This window comes from Apium graveolens, unplaced genomic scaffold, assembly GCF_009905375.1.
Source record: "Apium graveolens cultivar Ventura unplaced genomic scaffold, ASM990537v1 ctg7795, whole genome shotgun sequence".
In the NCBI taxonomy this organism is placed as follows: Eukaryota; Viridiplantae; Streptophyta; class Magnoliopsida; order Apiales; family Apiaceae; genus Apium; species Apium graveolens.
In genome coordinates this window covers 80,539-95,679 of record NW_027420637.1, presented here as the reverse complement: position 1 = coordinate 95,679, position 15,141 = coordinate 80,539, and the positions used below count along the sequence as shown (strand labels likewise).

General features: G+C 33.9%; 3 protein-coding genes across 3 annotated transcripts; all 3 read right to left on the bottom strand.

Annotated features, from left to right (window-relative positions):
- Window positions 1-4,654: 4,654 nt before the first annotated feature.
- Window positions 4,655-5,107, bottom strand: LOC141704397 (uncharacterized). The gene has a single exon (XM_074507642.1). It carries the CDS (start codon window positions 5,105-5,107, stop codon window positions 4,655-4,657), a length of 453 nt encoding a protein of 150 aa, XP_074363743.1.
- A 9-nt stretch (window positions 5,108-5,116) lies between these two features.
- Window positions 5,117-7,291, bottom strand: LOC141704396 (uncharacterized). The gene is made up of 6 exons (XM_074507641.1): window positions 7,218-7,291; window positions 6,981-7,126; window positions 6,605-6,702; window positions 6,152-6,457; window positions 5,498-5,915; window positions 5,117-5,235 (listed from the first exon to the last, which is right to left on the bottom strand). The coding sequence occupies exons 1-6, from the start codon at window positions 7,289-7,291 to the stop codon at window positions 5,117-5,119; spliced, it is 1,161 nt and encodes a 386-aa protein (XP_074363742.1).
- Window positions 7,292-8,428: 1,137 nt separating this feature from the next.
- Window positions 8,429-10,426, bottom strand: LOC141704402 (fatty acid hydroperoxide lyase, chloroplastic-like). The gene is made up of 2 exons (XM_074507646.1): window positions 10,200-10,426; window positions 8,429-9,647 (listed from the first exon to the last, which is right to left on the bottom strand). Exons 1-2 carry the CDS (start codon window positions 10,314-10,316, stop codon window positions 8,601-8,603), a joined length of 1,164 nt encoding a protein of 387 aa, XP_074363747.1. The 5' UTR covers window positions 10,317-10,426; the 3' UTR covers window positions 8,429-8,600.
- Between the last annotated feature and the right edge of the window lie 4,715 nt (window positions 10,427-15,141).

Here is a 15,141-nt window from a genome sequence, read left to right as displayed (position 1 = left end):
CTGGGACTGTGTGATGGAGAGCTACCCCAATTCGTTGATTAGGATTTCAGAATTTTATCTTTAATTAGACTTAATTATTTATTTACAGATTTCACATTTATATTATTGGTTTAGACTGTTTGGAGATTTAATATTATTTTTGAGATTTCGGACTGTTTAATTATTGTTTAGAAATATATTAGTGCTATGTTTGCAGGTTTTTGGATTTTAAGTAATATCTCCCTTAGAAGGGGGTGTTACAACCAGGCACCAAAGCGTACCGGTTATTCGATCCTGTTGCTCGAAAGATTCATATCAGTAGAGATGTGGTGTTCAATGAAGATAAGGGATGGTGTTGGGAGACTACAATCAATGTTGAAGCACCTGGAGGGGACAAATATATATTTGATTTTCCTGAAACAATTTTACATGATGTTACAAGTGAGCCCATAACGGTTCCAGAGGTTGAAATCGGGTCACCAAACACACCTTTGTAGCAAACTCAAAGTAGTTCTCAACTCGGCTCAACAAATACAGATGTACCTAGAGATGCATATGATGACAGTGTGACAACACGTAAGTTTCGGAGTCTTGATTATATTTATGATCACAAGACTGAAGTCGAAATGGCTGAGGAGGAATTATTATTGATGGGTATAGATGAGCCAGTATGCTTTGAACAAGCCATAAAAGAGCCTAAGTGGAAAGATGCGATGGACAAAGAAATAGAAGCTATCGAAAAAAATCACACCTGGGTACTCACAAATCTGCCGAAGGGTCACAAGGCCATCGATTTAAAGTAGGTCTTTAAGCTGAAAACTGATCAACATGGTGAAATCACAAAACACAAAGCCCAGCCCGGATTGCTGCAAAGGGTTATGTGCAGCGACATGGGATTGATTATGAGGAGGTGTTTGCACCCGTGAATTTACCACTAGCTTTGGCAGCCAAACATAATTGGGAGGTTCATCACCTCGATGTAAAATCAGCTTTTTTAAATGGAGTGTTACAAGAAGAAGTTTATATCTCTCAACCAAAGGGTTATGCAAAGGAAGGACGAGAACATATGGTTTATCGATTGATGAAAGCTTTATATGGTTTTTACCAAGCTCCACGAGCATGGTATGCACGGTTAAATCAGTATTTATTAACGTTGGGATTTATCAAATGCCCTTTTGAAAATGTCGTGTATATCAAACGTGATGGAGCTGGTTCGCAGATTGTTGGAGTCTACGTAGATGATCTAATTTTCACAGGGGCAAATATTTGAGACATCCTCAAATTCAAGGGGGAGATGGGTAGAGAATTTGATATGTCTGATTTGGGTAAGCTATCGTATTACGTGGGATTAGAGGTTGTTCGAGGCTGTGGTTTCATACAAATTCGCCAGTCATCTTATGCCAAAAAGGTACTCGAGCGAGCTGGTTTGGCTGAGTGTAACTCGGTGAAATATCCAATGGTTTGGGTCAGTTCAACTTTCCACACATCTTATATCTTTTGAAGCTGACATGATGTTGCAGAAATATCAGTGTTTCAGTCTAGATTTTCGTACTGAAGTTTCAGTAAGGTTTCTTAAAGATCAGCCTCTGCGAGTCAACAGATTACAGAAGGTGTTTGGAGCACCATAGTTAAGTAACAAGTAATAATCATGATTTGAAGACAATAACATGTTTTCTTCAAGAAAGGGTCAAGATGGCATAAAAACTTATGAAGTACTTGTATCACTGTTATATAAATCTGCTAATAAGAATCATTATTAGGTGTGCCGTAAATTATATAACTATCATCCACTTTATCTGAACTTAAACAGCAGCAAAGTTTGTACTTGGATACTGGTAGTACACAAGATGCAACCAGAACATCTCAAACTTTTGTAGTTCGACAAAATTATAAAAATACTAGCAAAACATGCTTAGGAAAACAAAATTGACATTTTTAAAATCAAGAACAACATGACAATACGTAATTTATTGATAATGATAAGACTCGGTGAAATCACAGGATTTTCGAGATGTTAGAATAACTGATGTCAACGTAATTATGGTATAGATGCCTGAAAGCATGTTCCAGGAGTTTTAATACTTCTTTAGGCACAAGGTTGATCAAAACTACATCTCTTTGTTGGCTTGAGTACGCGTTTCTACTGTCCCCAGTACAAAGTACTTCTTTTGATGTATGTTACAGTGTGTGATTTCTTTTGATTTTAGGTGCGTCGAGAGATGATTCAGAGTTGATTAAAAAATGTGACTTACCTAAATTAGAAATTACGTTTGTACTTGTTAATGCATCTCATCTTCGTAACTTGTTTTGATCAACTTATTTCAGCATATATGATGCATAAGAAGTTAAGAACGTCAACAGGATGAATTCAAGCCATACTTCTATTCACTTTTGCAGGCAAAAACGAAATGCTAGTATTCCTTTTATTATGATTTGCATTATTGAATTGAGAATCTTCAACTGGCCAAAGATATGGCTCTCAATCATTCTTAGGGAAACAGTAAGTTCTAAACTTGATTTCTTAACTGAAAAAGCCCGACTCTCTACGGACAAAATTACACACTACAGTCAGTGCAGCACCTAGAATGCCTTAAAAGGTTTATCATGGTAGTGAAGAAAGAGTATTAAACATAAGAATCATATCTTCGTACAAACTTTAATCTGTGATGCACTAAATCCCTTAAAAGGTTTATTTATGGTTAGTATGGTCTTTACCGTTACTTACCACTAGTGCATACCGAACATTTCTTGGGGGGCACTATATGGCATAGTTTCTAGAATCGGTTATGGCTATAAATAAATAAGATAAGGTGCCACTTTGATGAAATTTAAGTATTTATATCATAATTTATTTACGAGTAATGTCATGTGTACATAATTTTGTACAAAAAATTTGTACAGAATGACATGACAATTGATGTGGTGTGTTTTAATTGCGCTTGTTGATGTGAATATATGGGCACATTCCAATTAAACCCACCACATATCATTATGTACAAAATTTTGTACACACAATTATGTACCCCAAACATTATCCTTTACTTGATTGTTTCAAAAAATTGCACCCCGTGTCGCTTTTAAATTAGTCATTTTATGCAATCAAATTTATCGAAATTTGATCAAGGTTTATTAATATTTTATAATTAAATAAAATAAAAAATAATATAATTAAAAACATTTAATTTAATTTAATATCTAGCTTTCAGTTTTTTTCTTAAATATTATAAGTGTAATTTTTAATTTTTGATCAAAAATTATTCTATTTGACCGATAAAAAAATAACAACGGAAAAGGGACAGAGAGAGTATTCAAGATCGAAAAAGACTTGTGCATATGATTTTATTTTACCAAAGTACATCTAACTTGTAATAAATATTGAAAAAGGCATACCTTTAATTAACAGGTGAACACCCTTTATTGAAATTAAGACTAAGTTACCATTATCGTACATAAGAATAATATAAATCTCTTTTATATATAAAATCCCAACATATTTTCAGTAAAATGATGAATTTGCCCCTGTATCTATCATAATTAAAAAATTATTGTTGGCGGGAATCGAAGCACAATCTACCCATTAATTCTAACAGTACAATACATCTATGACACTATGTCTTTTATGTTTTAATCAATCACTTAATATGTGTCGCTAAAAAGTAAAATTTCTTCTTCCTATTGTAGTTCATGAAATAAATTTTTTAGTCTTGTTTTTCCTTCATATATATATATATATATATATATATATATATATATAGATTTAGTTAGCTATATATTTTTAACTAATTAAAGTTATAATTTAGATAATAATTTTGATCAATATCTAACATATAAAGATAATCATTATACCAAAAAATATAAATAAATTAAGACATAACATGTATTTAGTAAATAATGTAATATATTTTCAAGTAATCGAATTCTTAAAATCTATGATATTATATGTAAGAATTAATTAACAATGTCAAATAATCAAGTTCACACTAATACGAAAAATACACAAATAAATTTATAATGCGTGTTTATTCAATAAAAATTATATTGTTAGAACGTATACATAATATAATTTTAAGAAAATAATTTATATATTTTAGTTATTTGACCAAATTGACAACAAAAAATCAAATAAGTTAACAATTATGGATAAATAAAATATTCTTAGATGTATACATAATTAATAAATTTATTCAATTTTTGATTGAAACCAACATATTTAGGTTTATTTCGATCATAACAACATAATCTACTCAATTTAAAAATATCAAAATTTGACCATTTTTCTGAAAAAATGAAAAGTCACTGAAAAAACCTGACAATCACTGTCTATCTGAATTGCAATAATTCAATTCGTGAGGACACGATTATTTTTGCTTCAGATGTGGTCGAAATTATTCAAACTTCAGCTTCTAATTCTCCTAAAATTCTAAACTTTTCAATATTATAAAATTTCAAAATGTTCACCATCCTCACATAATTCTAAACCTTTATACGCGAAATTCCAATATTGTTAGAAAATAGTCCTTGACTCGCACGTGCTATTATATTAGTTTGAATTTATACACCAGCCCTATATATATATAGAGAGAGCTTCCAACAACACAACTGGAGGAAATATTAACACGTTTTGACAATTTATGGTACAGGGCAATCTAGCTACTAAGTGAGCAACCCTATTCGCTTATCTTTTAACAAAAGAAATCGAATAACCTGTTCTAGAATCAAGAATAATACGGCAAGCATCCAAAATATGACCAACTTCTAGGAGGTTATCCTGAGAACACTGCAGAGTTCGGACATTGGTTAAGGAATCTGATTCAGTAAATACCCTATAATGAGGCAATGTGAGAAGCCAATGAAGACCTTCAAGAATGGCCAAAGCTTCAGCTTCGGCCACTGTACCAATAGGAGGTTGCCTTATTGTTTTGCAAGCTACAAAAACACCAGCATGATCTCGAAAAACCAACCCCATTGAAAAAGAGTCATCACATGTGCAAACTGTAGCATCTACATTAAGCTTTAAACTTCCAGCTTCAGGTTTTTTCCATTTAACTAGTTCTTGGGTAACAGAGTTCATATTGGGTGACATTGTAATAACACGTTTCTTCTGTGCTTCCTTCCAGTCTAAGGTCATCTTCGCACTCTACTCCATTACAACAATAGCATTTGTTACTCTACCTTCCCACACCTTTTTGTTACGAAAAAACCACACACCCCACAATACTTTAGCAATTGTTACCAAAAGGTCTTGATCCGCAGTTTCTAATTTAGTAAGAAGCCAAGATGGGATATTACTTGCATAGAAAAACTTATTCCCACATATTGCCAGCAAGCCAAGACAAAAGGACAATTAAAAAAGACATGAGCCAAATCCTCAACAGCTAAATTGCACATTGGGCAGTCAAGTGACAGATGAACACCCTTCATACTCAGTCTACTTCTCACATGATATTATTTCTACAGACACGCCAGAGAAAAGTTTTCATTTTATGAGGGGGGTCCAGCTTCCAAAGCTTGCTCCAACCTGGTGATTGAGAAACAGAATCAGTGCCAACATTCCTAGAGTGCCACAGCTGATATCCTGTTTTCACCGAGTATTTACCGTTAGATGTTTTAGACCAAGCCAAACGGTCAACTGCAGGCAGAAAAGGAATTCTAGTTGATAAAACTACGGCTGCGTCAGCACTAGAGAACATCTCTGATACTTTGCTGATATTCCAAGCCCTGTCATTAGGTTGGAACAAGTCAGCCACTGCTAAGTTGTTGTTACCATAAGTCCAGGATTGATCAACTTTAAAATCACTTTTACTAACTAGCCAAGCGTCTCGAGTACACCTTATCGACTTTCCATCACCTAAAATCCAACGATAACCCTGAAACACCTCATTCTTAGCTGTAAGAATTCCATTCCAGATAAATCTAGCACTTGGTATTCCTTGTGCCTGCAAATATGAGAATCCGGGAAATATTTTGATTTAAAAAACCGTGAAATAAGAGAATTTAGAATATGAATGAACTTCCAGACATGCTTAGCCATAATAGTGATGTTATATCCATAAAGATTCCTGAATGCCAACCTTCCTTGACACTTTGACATGCTCAAACCATCCCAAGCAATCTAGTTGATGCCCTTGTTGTCTGTAGATCCCGATTGCCACCAATACTTATTCAACATTACCTCCATATCATGACACATCGATTGCGGCAAAAGGAAGGACGACATACAATACGATGGGATGGTCGTTGCAACATTTTTAATCAAAACTATTTTACCAATACGAGATATTTTCTTGGCTTTCCAACCTTGAAGTCGTTTCCACATTCTCTCTTTAATAAAATCAAAAACTCGCTTCTTAGACCGTCCAACCAGAGAAGGTAAGCCTAGATACAAACCAGACTGAAGATCATTGTTAACGCCCAATATACTTGATATTGCAGCATGTTTATCCTGCCTAACATTCGAACCGAAGAAAACCCCAGATTTCTGATAATTGATAGATTATCCTGAGAGTCGAGCATACTCATCCAGGATGTGCTTAACAATTTCTGTCTCATGCTGATTTGCACGAAAGAATAAAAAAGAGTCATCCGCAAATATAAGATGTGAGATTACTGGAGCAGAATTACTTACTTTCATACCATGAATGGTTTCCTCCGCGACAGCTTTAGAGAGAGCTAATGACAACCCCTCTCCACAAAAGAGAAACAAGTAGGGAGAAAGGGGATCCCCTGACGAATTCCAAGAGAAGGAATAATAGGACCAATTGATGCACCATTAAAACAAAATTCATACGAAACTGTCCTTACGCACAACATCATCCAGTTGACCCATTGAGAACAGAATCCCATCACATGCATCATTTTCCTTAAATATTTCCAATCAACTCTATCATAAGCCTTTGAAATATCCAATTTTAGAGCCACATCACCTTCCCTCCCTCGATTTGATTTCTTAATAAAGTGGATGAGCTCAAAAGAAATAAAGACGTTATCATTGATGCATCTACCAGGCACAAACGCAGCTTGATTTTCTGTAATAATCTGGGGAAGAATGCGCTCCAAACGGTTGGCCAAAACTTTAGACAAAATCTTGTACAATACATTGCACAAAGCTATAGGGCGAAGGTCTTTTAATCGACAAGCATTTTGTTTTCTAGGGATGAGTACTACATTAGTATCATTGAGATTAGCTGGAAAAGAATTATTCTTCAACCATTCTCAGCAGCAAATAAAAACCTCCTTACCTAAAGTAGGCCAGAAATTCTGGGGAAAAGGCAGGAGTAAGACCATCCGAACTACTAACTTTATCCCGGTGCATTTACTTCACAGCACCCGTAAACTCTTTGAAAGACAACTCAGCAACCATATATATTTAGTGTGTACACATATCCTCCCTACTTATTTTGGACATTATTCATTAATACTAGCGTATAATCTGTGCGATCCACGGACTAATTATAATATTTGTAATTTTATTCTTTGAATATTTTATAAAAAAAATAAATTATAAAATAATAATAATAATATTAAGATTAATGAAGTTAAAATATTCATGCATTATTTTGTATGTGTTATATTATCGAAAGATTCAAAATTTAGATAGTTGAAATCTTAAAAAGGTGTGGAGCTTACGGGAAAGTAGAAGTCTTGAGTAGCAGTTGAGTATGTGGGTGATTTGATATTGTTTTTTAATATTTTTTAATCTTTTTCTTGATTTATTATTATTTTGTTATATAATAATTTGAATTACTAAAATTAATTTTAAAAGTGTTTGGTTCCCTGCAAAAGAGGTAACAAAAAAGAGGTTGAGTGCGATGAGAAATTAATTTTGATAATAATTCGTAAAGTTTGTAGTTATATTAGTTACATGATTTAATTTTTTTAATTAAAATATATTTGTTTAAACATTATTTTGGAAGGTGTTAACCTACTTTGTAGGAAGGTGTTAACCCACTGGCCAAATAAAATCATGTTTCGCTTATAATATTATAGTATAATAATATAGTACAGTATAGATTTTGTTCTGAGTTATAATGTGTTTTTATTCTTAATGATTAATCGATAGTTTTATTTTTTGGTGCAACTACTTTATTAGTTTAATCATTAATGGAGTTGAATTTTGTTGAATAATATCCAGTTGAGATATTTTGTTTAACAACACCTCAAAGGTGAATGTGGCAACTCGCTACTTAAGTTCAAAAATAGTCAATATTGTTTTTTCTCCTAATTATTATAACGTGTTAATTAAAACTATAATGCAAGAAACTTAAAATTATTACAAATTATATTTTATAAATAAATTTTGATCTCATAAATTTGAACTGTAATTCCAGCATTAACAAATCTAATATTATTTCATTATATATACTTAAAAAATATATATTCATATACAATCAGTTGCGAATAATTGAGCACCGCAAAACAAATACACTTTCAAAGTAATTATCTAAAAAAATACAAAAAATTGCTGGCATTTCACCTAACCCAAACACCATAATGTTTAGTTCTTTTATTCCAACGATAAATTTTAAAAAACAAATAATAATTAAATATATTCACAGAAGAATATATTTTTCAACCATATGTTTCCCTTCCAAATTCCAACACGAACATAATTCGATGCGAGATCATATATTTTTAGCCTTTTCAAGTGATGTGATCTTGGAGCCAGAAGAATCAACCGTGAACGAATCATACCTTTGAAACAAATGAGCCACAAATAAAGCCGCTGTAATTGGTACAATATCTTTAGCAGGACACTGCTTGTTATTCGCACTCGGGGACTCGGTTTGCGACCCATTCGACCAGAACACATAACTCAGTAACTCGGTCCCTTTATTTTTCGTAAACCTATCGGCTACAAATTTCTCCGGATCATCAAACACCTTCCCATCTCTCATAACCAAAGGTTGGTACCCGCAAATCACCTCTCCTTTCTTCACCTCAAATGCTGAGTCATGCGAACTCAGCGTAAAATCCTTCCGTGCCCTTCCGAACTGCAAGGGCACGGGAGGGTTGAGTCTTAGAGCTTCGTAAATAAACGAGTTAACCTGGTCGAGTTGACTCACCGAGTTGAAACTCAGTGACTCACCCTTGCATGCATCTCTTACTTCCACCCTAAGTTTCTCTTGCAACATTTTATCATTTCCAAGAATATTTATAAGAGTTGGGAAAAAAGCTAAAAGTCCACCAAATGCATTGAACCCTAGTACATACATAAGGTTATGAAGTGCATCTTCTTCCCTGAGTCCAAACTCCGTTATTCCTATTTGCAACACTTGTGAACCTTCTTTTCGTATAAACTCAGCTACTTTGTTATAGCCACCGTTTACTAGAAACGAAGGGTAAGTAAATGAGTGGAGAAAAATTTCTTCGAAAGGCTGACAAAGGCCGAGTTTTACAGTTGGGATGACTTGAATGAGGAGCCAGCGTTCCAGATAAGTGTATCCTTTTTCGGATAACTCGGGCGATTTTGATGAGTCAGCTCCGGTTAAGGACCGAGTTAGGAAGCTGAAGAGGAACTTTTTTAACGGCACGTCGAAGGCGGCGTCTTTGGATTCTGATTTGGAGATGTCGGAGTAGATTGTTTCCCACGTTGTGTCTAGGTTTGTGGTGAGAGTTGAGATCCATATGCTTCTGCTCCGTTTTAGGATGTCCAATATGTAGTTCTTCAGCTGCAAACATTGTCAAAAATACTAAGGTCAAAAACATGTATGTTTCTCCTGACACTTGAACTCTTGATCGGTGATGATAACTTTTGTTTCATAAAAACAATTCAATTTTTTAAGTACATCTTGAACTCATGGGTAGTTCGATAAATTAATATTACTTTCTTTTTGACACATTTTTCAATACTCGTTTAAAGTATAATTTCACAATATTATTTTTAAAAAAAAAAAATTAATAAAAGTTTTATATTTAAACTTTTATTCAAAAAAAATTGAAAAAAAACATTATGAAACTATATTTATAAAATCATCGAAATACGTGTAAATAATGTATGTATATATTCCGTTGGAACAGTCGAACCGAGGTAGTATACTAAAATACGTTTTATTTAAAAGAGGAGTGTTAGGTGTACAGAATTGTATACAAAATACAACAGCTCATTCCAATTAAAACCCCCAACATATCATTATGTACACAATTCCGTATCCCAAGTATTTTCCAATTTGAAATTCTCAGGTACGGGATACAAGTTGGAAAAAACAAAACAAAATGCATACCTGAGCATGTCGGGGCTCAGTGGTATCAAGATAAATACAAGTACGAACATCTCCGGTTAAGCTAGTACTCGGCATGTAATCTCCGGCCAATACATCTTTCTTCTCCACAAGCTCCATATCGAACAAATGAGAGAAGGATTTAACATCAAGCACAGCTATTATATTCGGATTAATAGACGTAAAAAATGGAAATGCAGGAGGAATATTAGTTCGAAACACACTGCTCTTGTTCTCATCATTCTTTGACACAATTGTAATTGTACCTTTTCCTTTGACCGGAATTTTTGACGAATCACCAAAAGTAACTTCCACATTGATGGTCTCGTTTATCTCCGTAAATAAATCTTTATGACCAGTCATGTGATTGTTGGCCCCTCAGTCAAGATACCAAACATTCTTCTTGCTTTCCTCGTCTCTTTTATAAGTGAGGAACATTTTTATCTTCTTTTGCAGCAGCAAAATGACTTCTTTCTTCCACCTTTGGTGCTCTACACTCATAACTGAAGTGACCAAATTTATTATAATTATAAGATTGAAATTGAGATTTATCACCTCGTTGCAATCCACCCCTTCCTGGCCTCTAAAATTTTGACCATGACCAGATGATTGAAAACCTTCAGAATTCTGGCCTCTGTTAAAAGACTGTCTTCCACGTCCTCGTCCACCTCGGTAACCACCTCTAAAGCCACCTTTTCCACGTACAGAACCGCTACTGCTAGAACTGTCACCAATGGATACTTTACTTTGTAACGCCTTCTCGAGATGGCTTGCATCATCATACTGGTTCATCCGCTGCTCGTGAGCTTGAAGTGAACCTACGAGTTCATCAATGGAAATTGTGAACAAGTCCTTTGACTCCTCGATAGAAGTAACAACGTAATCAAATTTCCTTGTCAACAAATGGAGTAATTTTTCCATTACCCGAACATCATCGAGACTTTCCCCGTTTCTTTTTATCTCATTTGTCACCATTTTCAAACGCGTAACAAATTCACCAATATTTCCAGAATTTGTCATCTTTAAATTTTCAAACTCCCAGCGTAGCACTTGGAGCCGCACCTTTTTTAACTTTTTCAACTCCTTGGAATGATTTTTCCAAAATCTCCCACGCACTCTTTGATGTTTTTTCCTCCGAAAGTTTTTCAAAGGTGGATTCATCATCACCTTGAAAAATCGTGTATAACGCATTTTTGTCTTTTTTCCGGGACTCCTTAAACACAGTTTTCTCGGTATTTGACAGAACTGCTTTAGCGGCTGCATCCGTGGGCTCGTCATACCCGCTTTTGACAATGTCCCAATTGTCTTAGGAACCGATTAATACTTTCATTTGAATACTCCAGTTCCTGTAATTTATACTCGTCAAGTTTGGAATATTTGGTTGCACTGTCGTCGTCATTTTTCACGAACGAAATCTTAGCTCTGATGCCACTTGTTGGAAACGTAGATGGGAAGCCTTAGCTCTGATGCCACTCATCGTCATTTGCTTGTGAAGCCTTCGAGCTTGCCCGCGTGTGTGACGTGCGGACACGAATGTAGCGGAAAATTGGCCCGAATAATTACGGACTAGTTTTGCTAAATTTAATTTCCACTGGGCTTAGGCTTTTAAATTCTTAATTCGTTTTTTATTACGAATTATTATAATTAATTTGGCGTAATAATAATCTGATTCAGTTACGTATTTGACTATTAATTAACGCATTTTATTTAATTATGCATTTTATTTAATTACGCGTGAAGTAGCGCACACGTTTATCTCGAGCCTATATAATATCGTATTAGGCTTAGGGTTAGGTATTCATTCGATATACAAATCACAGCCGAAATGATTTAGGTTTTTCGGCTTTGTTATAAGTAAGCAAATACGTTTATAAACTTTAAGATATTGCATATAATTTACCACATATTTATTATAATATCTAAAATAATTTATAGGCTTTGTTATAATTATTAAGTTTAAAATATTAGCGTCCCACTATATACTTAATATTGAAATATAAAATAGAAAGTTCGGCATCCACTCTTATTTAGGATAGTTTCATAACTTATTTAGAAAAAAACTTCTGAATAAAAGTTCACATATTAAAATTGGTTTTAAAAAAATGAGTTCATGAACTATATTACATAAGAGTTTGAAATGTTAATAATCTACTCAGGAAGCATGATTTACCACATATTTATTATAATTTTAAAATAATTTATGAATGTTGCAAAACATATCCCAAAAACATATTTGGCATATATACAAAGTGCATATTAATAAATCTAATATTAAATGTGAAATAAAATTATTATTTTCTTCTCAATTATCTTAAGTTCATGATTTAGTATACATAAAATGTTTTTGAACATGTATCATACTAAAAATAAATATATAAATTAGTTCATATATAATAATAACTTTGTAATGAAAGTTACTTAAGAATATTAGATAATTTAGTTAATCCTTATTTTAAGTGTGAAGCAAAACCATATAAAACAATATTTGCTTGTGACATCCTTATTTTTTATTTTCAGGTCATACATTAATTAATATTATATATTACGATTGAATTATATATAATTTATAGTAGTATGAGACCTTGTATAAGTTAAAGTTGTTATGCAACTTACAATTTTTATCAAAAAATAAAGGGCACTCATGCCTTAAATAATTTAATGTCATAATCAAAACAAAATTTGATTTACAAATTTGATATTTGTACATATAATATTTTTTTCATATGATTTTTTTCATGTGTCAAAATGCATTACTTTTTGTCCATTTAATTACTACTAACCAAACGTAAGTAAGAAAAAGGGGATAAATTTTACACCAATTTATTTATACTGATGCATTATTGTGGGTATTATGTATGTTACATAATATAAATAAAATACTTAACTATTACATATTTTTAAAACAAACAGGATCATTCTACACAAAATAGAAACCATCCTCATTATTATTAGTTTAACAAACCCAGAGTAACTAGTATTATTATTGTAATTGTTGATATTATTTAAAATAAAATACTCCTGGAGGACTTAGTTTGGCACCAAATTCTGAGAATCCAAAAGCTAGGTTCAGATACTAGCCTCGCCTTTTCCTTTCTCGCTAGGAGTTCAATTCTTATTCAATCCAAACTTCCGAGTATGACTAGCAATTTGTGCAGGTGTTGTAGGTGTTGTGTGGGGCAAGTAGTTTCTTGATATATGTTAGACTTTATTTAATTTAAACGTATTTAATATCGATGTGTCCGAATTGTTTAGGAAATAAACCAGTGTTTATTTGTGAACGTTGGAATATTTTGAATAAGTCAAAGTAGTTGATTGTTTTTAGGAGAGTAGTGGAGGAAAACTAGGATCAGCACCTAATTTGTATGAACGTGTTTAGAGTTTTGCTATTATGTACTCTGTATTTCCATTTTCTGTTATCAATAACAAAGTTGCAAGTTTTCCATATCTGTGATCATTGATTCAGTATCTTTATTTTCAGTTTAAATCTTATATCTGGTATCAGAGCTACTACACGTATCTTTCCTGCTAACGAAGATGGAGTCGAAGGCGGAGTCAAGCAGAAGTAAGAAAGGGAACTATGGACTAAGTTATCCAATGCTTACTAAGACAAATTATACGGTTTGGGCTTTAAAATTGAAGGTGATTATACAGGCTTATGGAGTCTGGGATGTCGTCGAGCCTAAAGATCCAAAGGCTCCCATTGAAGAGAAAATAGACAAAAGAGCATTGACTATCGTCTACCAAGGGATCCCGGATGACATACTGTTGGCTTTGGCCGAAAAGAAATCATCCAAGGAGGCCTGGACAGCGATCAAGATTATCAGTCAAGGTGCAGACAAGGTCAAGAAAGACAAGGCGCAAACACTTAAAGCAGAGTTTGAGGCACTAAAGATGAACGACTAGGAACACATCGATGATTTCTGTATGAGACCTAATGGTCTGGTCACTAACATCAGATCATTGGGAGAAATAATAGGTAAGGAATATGTCATGAAGAAATTTCTAAGAACCGTGCCAACCAGATTTTTGCAAATTGTATCAGCTATTGAGCAATTTGGGAATCTGGAAGCCATATCGGTAGATGAAGTCACAGGCTCATTGAAGGCTCACGAGGAGCAAATACAATTACAAACGGAGACCAGTGAAGGACCACAACTGCTTCTAACCGAAGAAGAGTGGTAGAAGAAAGAAAATAAGACAACAAACTCCTTTTAACACGAGAAGATTGGTTAAAGAAGAATGGGAAAAACACTTTTCCAGGTGGTTAATGATTATCGAGTGAAGGACAGTCGAAATATTGTTCGTGACAGGAGTCAGGTCAAATGTTTTAACTGTTGAGCTTATGGTCACTTCGCGGTGGAGTGTCAAAAGCCAAGGAAAAATAGGCCACAAAGGGGTGAAGTGAACTTGACACAACTGACAGATGATGAACCTGCCTTGCTCATGGTTGTTTGAAAGAAAATTGAAGAAGAGGTGATCATGTTAACCGAGAACGATGACTCGAAAATTGGTAAAGGAGTAGAGGAAAGTATATGGTATCTAGACAACGGGGCTAGTAACCATATGACAGGATGTCGTGAAAAGTTTAAGAAGCTAAACAAAAAAATTAAAGGAGAAGTAAAATTTAGAGATGGTTCGAGGGTCAAGATTAAATGGTAAGGTTCTATTAAAATCAAGTGTAATAATGGTGAAACGAGAGACTTGCACGGAGTATACTTCATACCAACATTGCGAAGCAATATCATTAACTTGGGGCAGCTGTGAGAAGAAGGAAACCGGGTTGTATTGAGTGGAGAACATTTGTGGCTTTATGATAGGTGTGGAATACTTCTTATGCAGGTGAAGAGATCTGGAAATCGTATATATAAAATTCAAATTAAAGAAGCCCGAAACAGATGCTTACTGACACAAGGTGAGGAGGCTCCGTGGCTATGACACAAATGCC